Consider the following 10,546-nt stretch of genomic DNA (forward strand, 5'->3'; position numbering starts at 1 on the left):
GATTGGTTCAGTCATTTCAAAGTGAGAGCAAATTTACATAAAGGGCAAAAGATGGATGTTTGTAACCTGAGGACTTACTGTACTTGGCAAATATTGCTGTTTTAAGTACATTTCAGACATCTGAATTCAGACTTATTACAGTTTCAGATTTGCTATTTTTATCTCACTTTAAATATAGCTCTTAGGATATGCATTAGTGAAAAATGTAATTTCAGGCTTATCAGGCTCTCATTGAAATGGACCAGAGATCTAGAAATTATATTTTGATTTCTAAATTTTTAAATTCATTACTAAGAAACCTTTTATGCAGGTATAATTAAGCTGTCACTTTATAGTAAATTACTTTGTTTTAGTATAATGATTTTCTTTAGTTCCCATCTGTTTCCTGTCATGGATGCCTATAATACTAAACTCTTGATATACCACCAGGAAACATTGGACTCACTTTTAGATTTTTAGTTTCTTTTTTGAGCACCTATAACTGTTATAAGAATTAATATTTCATGAGTTTTATTCTTTTGTAAGAGGTCTTTCAAAGTGTAGAGAATATTTACTTAATTATATTTAATAGATGAAAAACTAAATTCCATCTTAAAATTACTATATAGGGGTCAGTAGACCATTTATAAATCAAGATGCATTTGGGGATATTAGTTATCTTATTTTTCCCATGTCTTAGAAATATAGTATCTTGGAAATGTTTTGCTATTTCATCATCCACAGATTTATTTTGTCATTACTCATCAGTTGTTCTCAACTTAGCTAAAACAAAAGGCCGAAATAATGAGAAAATGGGAGAATGATGGAAATATGTAGAGCAGAGATTGGCAAACATCTGTAAAGGGTCAGATAGTAAATAATTTAGGGTTCATAGGCATATGTAATGTCTGTGACATTTTCTTGTCTTTAAAGCAACCTTTTAAAAATACAGAAACCATTTTAAGTTTCCATGTGGTACAAAAACAGATTGTGGGCCAAATTTGGCCTGTGGATTTTAGTTGGCCTAGAGGTTGATGCAGTATTGAAAATCATCACCATTGCATTATCCTTTAATTTTCTTATTTCATTGCCCAAAGTATTACATCATCTTTAAAGAAGTAGAAAAGGAAACTGACACAGCATCTTTATAGTCTGCTTTAAACTTGTATTGAACAGAATTGAGAATTAGGATTTTTCATGTTTCATTAATATTGGCAAAGAAGAAAATCAACAGAAAGAGAAGTTTCACAATTATTAGATGAATCAGTAAATGAATACAAAAAGGTAGAAGCTTTGTAGACTTTATGATGGTGAAGATGATTATATAAGCAGTATCTAAGACTATGGATTTTCAGATGATCGCTCAGACAAATTTTCTTTCAAACTAAAAAACTGATGATTGAACAGAATCTTTCTTAGGACCAAAGGAAAATATGGTGTTATCCTTAGTCATTCAACAGAAGGAATTTATCACACCATATTTTATGACATCTTGGACATAGGATAAAAGAATGCATGCTGATATTCTTTCATCTCTTACTATGTTTGTGTACCAAAATTGACCAAAACACATTTATTAAGAGGGTAGATGCTGAAAGTGTTGTGTATACAAAGGTGATTGGAAGATAATAGATGTAGAAATGAAAGGGTTCATTGGATTTATTCTGACTTACATCTGTCAACCTAAAAATTACAATGTTTTGCAAATTATGAATCAAAGAAGATCGCCATACTCTACAATAAATCTTGGCCATTATAGGTTTCAAAAATTTTTTCCAAGTATTACATTTATTGTTTTTGTTATGTGCCATCAAGTCGGACCCGACTCATAGTGACCTCTCCTTGGGTTTCTGCAGTATCACTATGAAAGTAGATTGCCCAGCCTTTTTTCTGAGGAGTGGCTGGTGGGTTTGAACCGTCAGCCTTCTTCTTAGCAGTCAAGTGCCTTAGGTACTACGCTACCAGAGCTCCCAATATTGCATTTAGCCAATGCAAATACAGGAAAAACAAGAAGAAGTAACAATAAGATATAACTTGATTAGAGTTGTGTTTAAAATTAGAAATCAGATTTATAATGGATATGTTCCAGGTTTATTGGTAACAGTTGTTGAGCAGTTGCATGTAGTCAGAGGAGAATTGTCGCATTTTGGCTTCATATAACTTTAAAATCAGGAAAATATGAAATGACTGTTTGGGTTTGCTGTGTTTAAATACTTAATAAAATTCTAATAGTTGTTTTTCCCTATTACTTCATTCTTCTGTACATTTTTTTAAATGACCATATTTACATATATTTATTAAATGGTGATAACATCTCTTTCTTATATACCAAGGGTATAGGAATAGATAGAGCATTTCTTTCTCTGCATGTTCTTTGTGTCACACTCATGACTTACATTGAAGGAGGACACGTTGAGAAACAATCTTTTTAAATTAACTGCTGCAGTTACTATTGGAATATTGAGAACTTCGTCTAATGTATTTTTTCAAAAGACTGTATCAGAAGTTTTGCTTCCTCTTCTGTTTTTGCTTTTGTTTTTTTGATAGTCTCTCAGTAACTGATTGTGATTTTCTTTTTACTTTGGCTGTCATTAAATGCTAAATGTGTAAGTCTGTATATTGTATTTCGATGTTTCTTTTTATTTTTTAAAAAGCTTTTTATTGTGATTTGGGTGAAGGTTTACAGAGCAAGTCAGTTTTTCATTCAGCAATTCATAAACATTTTATTTCATGTCATTGATTGAAGTCCCTGCAGTGTTATATTACTCATCCCACTTCCTCTCTGTTTCCCATTTCTATTCCTTCTTTCCTAGCCTTTCTTGCATTCTGAACATTGTCCTTGGGTAATGCTGCCCTTTTGATCTCAAATGGTTGATTGTTCTAAAGAATGCATATCTTTTTAATACAGTGTTGTTCACATTTTACTTACTGTTACTGTCTATTGTTTGGCTGAAAATTGAGCCACAAGGGTGAGTTCAGTTCCCCCCCTGAAGGATGACTAAGGGCCATAGTCTCAAGGGTTCCACTAGTCTATATCCAGTAGTTTCAGTGTTACTTTCTAGTATTTTATGATTTGTAAACAAAGACCTTTGTACTGGGGGGTGGAGCATAGACTACTACTACTACTACTACTATTACTACTACTACTACTACTACTACTAAAATGGATTAAAGGAATAATTTAATCACAAAGTAGATCTCTTTGTAAATGTAGACTAAAGATTACTGAAGAGTTAAGTTCTTTTTTTTTTCCCTCCCCTTAAATTGACCTACTTGTAGAGAGCTTTAAAGTGAGAGAAAAGTCAAAATTGATTACTATTGTTTCCTTAGACACATCTCCTGCAATAGGTCTTAGTTTTATTAGGGCCTTATTCATTTGCCAGAGTTTGTATATAAACTTTAGTGCCTAAAGCATTTGACTGCTAACCAGAAGACTGGTAGTTCAGACCCCCTAGCCACTCCACGGGAGGAAGACTGGGCAGTATACTTCCGTAAATATTTACCACCTCAGAAACCCAAAGGGGGTCGCTATAAGTTGGAATTGACTCGATGGCAATGATGGCGATCAGAGGACAAAAAGGCTAGGAGCTGACTGTGGAACAGACCATCAGTTGCTCATAATGCAAGTTCAAATTGAAGCTGAAGAAAATTAAAACAAGTCCATGAGAGCCAAAATAGGACTTTTATTATATCCCACTTGAATTTAGAGACCATCTGAAGAATAGATTTGACACATTGAATACTAATGACTGAAGATCAGACAAGTTGTAGGATGACATCAAGAACATCATATGTGAAGAAAGCAAAAGGTCACTAAAAGACAGGAAAGAGAGAAAAGACCAAAATGGATACCAGAAGAGACTCTGAAACTTGCTTTTGAATGGAAAGTAGCTAAAGCAAATGGAAGAAATGACAGGATAAAAGAACTGAACAGAAGATTTCAAAGAGCAGCATGAGAAGCTAAAGTAAAGTAGTATAATGAAATGTGCAAAGAACTAGAATTAGGAAACCAAAAGGGAAGAATACATCTAGCATTTGTCAAGCTGAAGGAACTGAAGAATTCAAGCCTTGAGTTGGCAGTATTGAAGGATTAGTAACTCTGGTGGCGTAGTGGGTAAGGCATTTGACTGCTAACTAGAAGGTTGGCAGTTCAAACCCGCTAGCTGCACCATAGGAGGAAGATGAGTCAGTTTACTTCAATAAAGATTTACAGTCTTGGAAACCCAATCTGGGTCACTGTGAGTCAGAATTGGCCCAGTGGCAGTGGGTTTGGTTTTTTGGTTTATGGGCAAAATATTGAATAATCCAGGAAGCAGCAAAGGAAGATGGAAGGAATACAGAGTCATTGCACCAACATGAATTGGTCAATGTTCACCCATTTCAGGAGATAGCATATGATAATGATAATGAATGATGAAGTCCAAGTTCCACCGAATGAATTGGTGAAAACAAGCCTCTAGGAATTGACAGAATAGCCGTTGAGATATTTCATCAGAAGGATTCAGCACTGGAGGCACTCACTCATTTATGCCAAATAATTTGGAAGACAACTGCTTAGCCAGCTGACTGGAAGAGTTCCATATTTGTGCCCATTCTAAAGAAAGTTGATCCAAAAGAATGCAGAAATTATCAGACAGTACAATTAAATACAATTGAATCTGTCCTGGAAGAAGTGTAGCCGAGTGCTCCTTGGAAGCAGTTAGCCTGACTTTGTCTCACTTATTTGGTCATGTTGTCAGAAGGGACCATTCCCTGGACAAGGAAATTATGCTTGATAAAGTGGAGCGTCAACAAAAAAAGGGAAGGCCCTCAAGGAGATGGATTGACACAGTGGCTACAATGATGGGCTCAGGTATGGCAGGGATTTTGAGGCTGGCACAGGACCAGGCAGTGTTTTGTTCCGTTGTACATAGGATCACTATGAGTCAGAGGCGACTTGATGGCACCTAACAACAACAACAACACAGTATCACACACAAGAAAAATACTGCTGAGGATAATTCAAAAACAGTTGTAGCAGTATATTGGAACAGCCAGAAATTCATGCCAGATTCAGAAAAGGATATGGAATAAGGGATATCATTGCTGATGTCACATAGATCTTGGCTGAAAGCAGAAAATACCAGAAAGATGTTTAACTGTGTTTTATTAACTGTGCAAAGCCATTCAACTTTGGATTGTAGCAGATTATGGATAACATTGTGAAGAATGGGAATTCCAAAACAGTTTGTGCTCACGAGGAACTTGTACACAGACCAAGAGGCAGTCGTTCATAGACAATAGTGGGATACTGCATGATTTAAAATCAGGAAAGGTGTGTGTCAGGGTTGTATCTTTTCACTATATTTACTCAATTTGTATGCTGAGTAAATAATCTGAGAAGCTGACTGTATAAAGAAGAGCACTACATCAGGATTGGAGGAAGATTGGTTAACAACCTGTGATATTCAGATGACATAACCTTGCTTGCTGAAAGTGAAGATGACTTGAAGAAGTAACTGATGAAGATCAAAGACTGACAGCCTTCGGTATGGATTACACTTCAACGTAAAGAAAACAAAAATCCTCTCAGTGAACCAGTAAACATCATCAGCATAAATGGGGAAAAGATTGAACTTGTCAGGGATTTCATTTTCCTTGGGTCTATTTTCAACCACATCAAATGCATGTGAAAGCTAGACAGCGAATAAGGAAGATTGAAGAATTTGGTAAAGAATGCTGAAAATACCGTGTACTGCCAGAAGAACAAACCAGTCCTCAAAAAGTACAGTCGGAATGCTCCTTAGAAGTGAGAATTGTCAGACTTCGTCTCACCAGTTTGGTCATGTTATCAGAAGGGACAAGACCCGAGAGAAGGATATTGTGCTTCATAAAGTAGAGGGTCAGCGAAAAAGGGGAAGACCTTCAATGAGATGGACTGACAGAGTGGCTGCACTGATATAGGCTCAAGCTTAGCAAGGATTGTGAGGATGGCACAGGACTGGGCAGTGTTTCCTTTTGTTGTACATAGGGTCACTGTGATTCTGAGCTGATTCAGTGGCACCTAACAAAAACAGCAGCTCCCACAGGAGTGCCTTTTACTTTATTTACATTATTAGCAAACTATCCAATTCATTGCTTGGCCACAAGTACCTCACATTTGCGTAGTCCCACCTAGTCATCTGGCAGGAATCACAAAGACCATGGCTAGAAGAACCATATTAAATAATTTCACTGCACCATAATTTGTATTTTTAAAGCATAGGAAAATACTTTTATAATTGTTTGTATATATGCTTGAAAATTTGAAGAGTTGTGATACTTGCAATGAATGTTCTAGTTTTTATGAGTGTGTTTTGTCTCAGCTTTTTTTTTCGACATTTGAGTAAATATTTTATAATCATATAAAAACAGCAAATACACTAAAATTTATTTATTGTATGATTTTTTTATTTCATCAGAGTTTTCTGATTATGGCTTCTGTGGGTGAATAAAGTTGACCTAGATTTCCTAACTATAAGTTAGCTGGTACTTAGAAGTAGTCAAGATGTATACTTAAAATATTATTTGTGTATAAAGGGGAAATGTGATTGCATATTTTTCATGAGTAAGCTACAGATTTCATTATTGTCTATTTGGTAACAAATCATTGAATGTTAAGTGGAATAGTACATGACATTTACTGAATATGCCGTGTAGTTTCTCAGTGATAATGGCAATATAAAGGTTTTTTTTGTTTGTTTGTTTTTTTGGTGGAAGGAATAGTCATTGAAATTTGTTATTAAAATCTCCATAAACTATCTTCCCTTCAGTGTTGAGAGTTTTTTTACCTCATAATTAATTCTCATTTGGTTATTTTTCTCTAATTCTGTTAATGTCCATTTCTAGCTGTAGTCATTTTAATAATTTTTACAGAAGTTAACAGCTATGTGGTGAGGAAACTTTCAGTTTTCTTATTTTTTCTTAATATGCTAAAAAACTAAGTAACCTTTTATGTTTATCTGAAAATAAAGTTGCACATAACAGAACTTCATATTGCTTAAGTTCTTTACCTATTTACAAAGGAATTTGTATCAATATGAGTTAAATTTGAAATACATAGTATATGTTCATTTCTTTCAGGGGAAGGAAGCCAACACCCTTTTGGAGCCATGAATATTGTCCGGACTCCATCTGTCGCTCAGATTGGAATTTCAGTGGAATTACTGGATAGTCTAGCTCAGCAGACTCCTGTAGGAAACGCTGCTGTATCCTCAGTTGATTCATTTACTCAGGTAATACAGTGCCACTTCATTATTTTTTAAAAGAAGTAGAAAATCATATTCTATATTTTAAAAATTACCTTGATAGTTGAAAATATATAAAAATGAAAGTAATTGTATATGACTGAGGTTATCAGCTTTCATGAATATGTCAAGTTAATCTGCTTTTTATATAGGCATTTTAAAATTTGTAATACTTTGAGGTATGTCTTTATGGGTATAAAATATGTCAAATGTGATTTACAAAATGGGTCTAAATACTAGATTTACCTTCTTCCCTTCACAGGTAGTATGCTGGGCTGTGGTTATATGGATATGAACTTGATTGGCAAGATCCTTGTCTTCATGGAACTTAAAATGACAGAATTCTATAAGGGTTTACCATTCAACATGTGTTGGCAACTCTGTCGCTTGTTACTTTTAGTGTTTCTCTGGAGTCAATCTAAAATATCTCATTAAAAAAATACATATATATATATAAAATTTGTTAGACAAAAGTGTATTGCTATCTCCTTGATATCTTTTTCAATAAATTTTATATAAATATCAGTTGGAGAAAAGGTTTGCTTTAATATTTTAAATCCCTTCAAAACTTTGTTGTTGTTAGGTGCTGTCAAGTCAGTTCTGACTTCTAATGACCCTATGCACAACAGAATGAAACACTGCCAGGTCCTGCATCAGCCTCACAATCCTTGTTATACATCCTTGCAGCCACTGTATCATTTGATCTCGTTGAGGGTCTTCCCCTTTTTTACAGAGCCTTCATTTTACCAAGCATGATACCCTTTTCCAAGGAATGGTCCCTTATGACAACATGACCAAACTAGGTGAGACAAAGTGTAGCCATTCTTCCTTCCAAGGAGCGTTCTGGCTGTACTTCTTCCAAGACAGATTTGTTTGATGGTGCTTTCAGTATTTGTCAGCAACACAGACTCAAAAGCATCAACTCTTCTTTGCTCTTCCTTATTCATTGTCCAGCTTTCACATGAATATGAGGCTATTGAAAATACCATGGCTTGGGTTAGGCACACTTTAGTCTTCAAAGAGACATCTTTGCACTTCAGCACTTTAAGGAGGTGTTTTGCAGCAGATTTACCCAGTGCAATACAATACATTGTCTGATTTCTTGACTGCTGCTTCCATTGGTGTTGATTGTGGAACCAAGTAATATGAAATCTTTGACAACTTCAATCTTTTCTCTATTTATCATGATGATGCTTACTGGTCGAGTTGTGAGGATTTTTGTTTTCTTTATGTTGAATTATAATCTGTTCTGCAGACTGTAGTCTTTAATTTTCATCAGTAAGTGTTTGAAGTTATCTTCACTTTCAGCAAGCAAGGTTGTGTCGTCTGTATATTGCAGGTTGTTAATGAGTTCTTTCTTCAGGCCTGATGCTGTTCTTCATACAGTCCACCTCCTCAGATTATTTGCTCAGCATACAGATTGAATAAATATAGTGAAAGGATACAACCCTGACGCACACCCTTCCTCATTTTAAATCATGCAGTATCCCCTTGTTCTATTTGAATATAAGCCTTCTGGTCTATGTACAGGTTCCTCATGAGCACAATTTAAGTGTTCTGGAATTTCCATTTTCTCAGTGTTATCCATAATTTGTTATGATCCACTTAGTCTAATGCTTTTGCATACTCAATAAAGAACAATTAACCTCTTTCTGGTATTCTTTGCTTTCAGCCAAGATACATGTGACTTCAGCAATGATATTCCTTGTTTCTTATCCTCTTCTAAATCCAGCTTGCATTTCTGGAGGTTCCCTGTTAGTATATCGCTGTAGCCGTTTTTGAATTATCTTCAGCAAAATTTTATTTGTGTGTCATATTAATGATACTTGATAATTTCCACATTCTGTTGGATCACCTTTCTTTGGAAGGGCTACAAATACGGATCTCTTCCAGTCACTTGGCCGAGTACCTGTCTTCCAAATTTCTCGGCATAGATGTGTAAGCCTACTGTGTACCATCTGTTTGTTGAAACATCTCAATGGGTATTCCGTCAATTCCTGGAGCTTTGTTTTTCGCCAGCTCCTTCAATGCAGCTTTGACTTCTTCATTCAATACTGTTGGTTCTTGAGCATATGCTACCTCCTGAAATAGATGAACATTGACCAGGTCTTTTTTGTACAGTGACTCCGTGTGTTCCTTCCATCTTCTTTTGATGTGTCCTGCATTATTCAGTATTTTGCCTATAGAATCTTTGAATATTGCAACAGGCTTGAATTTTTTCTTCGGTTCTTTCAGCTTGAGAATTGCTGAGTGTGTTTTCCCTTTTGTTTTTCTAACTCCAGGTCTTTGCACATTTCATTATAATTTGTTATAAACATTATGATTTATTATAAACATTATAATTTGTTATAAACTTTGTTTTCTTGAGCTGCTCTTAGAAATCTTCTGGTTTTCGATCATTGGTGTTGAATGCATCAAATCTATTCTTCACATGTTCTCTGAGTTCAAGTGGAATATAATCAAGGTCATATTTTGGCTCCTGTGGACTTGTTTTAATTGTCTTCAGCTTCAGCTTGAATTTGCATAGGAGTAATTAATGGTCTGTTCCACAGTCAACTCTTGTCTTCGTTTTCACTGAAGATACTGAGCTTCTCCATCACCTCGTTCCACAGATGTAGTCAGTCTGATTCCTTTGTATTCCATCTGGTGAGGTCCATATGTATAGTTTTCATTTATGTTGTTGAAAAAGGTATTTGCAATGAATAAGTCATTAGTCTTGCAAAATTCTATCATGCAATCTACAGCGTCATTTCTATCACTAAGGCTATATTTTCCAGCTACCAGTGATTCTTCTTTGTTTCCAGTTTTAGCATTCCAATCACCAGTAGTAATACATTTTTTTTTTTACTAATTAATATATCTTGATTGCATGTTTGCTCAGTTTCAGACTGAAGAAGTTGATCAGAATCTTTAATTTCCTTGTCTTTGGCTTTAGTAGTTGGTGCATAGATTTGAATAATAGTAGTATTAACTGGTCTTTCTTGTAGATGTATGTATCGATGTTATCTTTTTTTAAAAAAACAATTTTATTGAAATAAAATTCATGTACAGTGAAATACACAAAACTAAAGTGACATGAGTCAGTAAATTTTTTTTTTTTTTTTGCAATGTTCCTTCCTCTCCCCTCCCACCTCTGGCAACAAACAAACAAAATTTCCCTCCATATATAAACCTTTCCTTGACCCTCCACAACAACAAACTGATACTATATTTGTCCTTTTGTGATTGACTTATTTCACTCAGCATAATGTCCTCCAAGTTCATTCATATTATGCAGTGTTTTGCAGACTCTACATTATTCT

The 10,546-nt window shown here is 35.0% G+C and overlaps 1 protein-coding gene across 1 annotated transcript in view; it reads left to right on the plus strand.

Moving 5' to 3' along the window:
- HIKESHI (heat shock protein nuclear import factor hikeshi) overlaps window positions 1–10,546 on the plus strand; it is a 47,256-nt gene that overhangs the window by 21,564 nt on the left and 15,146 nt on the right. Inside the window, exon 3 of the mRNA XM_007946269.2 lies at window positions 7,081–7,232. Within this exon, the coding sequence (XP_007944460.1) occupies window positions 7,081–7,232 (152 nt within the window). The remainder of the gene's footprint in view (window positions 1–7,080; window positions 7,233–10,546) is intronic.

Source organism: Orycteropus afer, unplaced genomic scaffold, assembly GCF_000298275.1.
Source record: "Orycteropus afer afer isolate SDZICR_OR568_19922 unplaced genomic scaffold, OryAfe1.0 scaffold00154, whole genome shotgun sequence".
NCBI lineage: Eukaryota > Metazoa > Chordata > Mammalia > Tubulidentata > Orycteropodidae > Orycteropus > Orycteropus afer.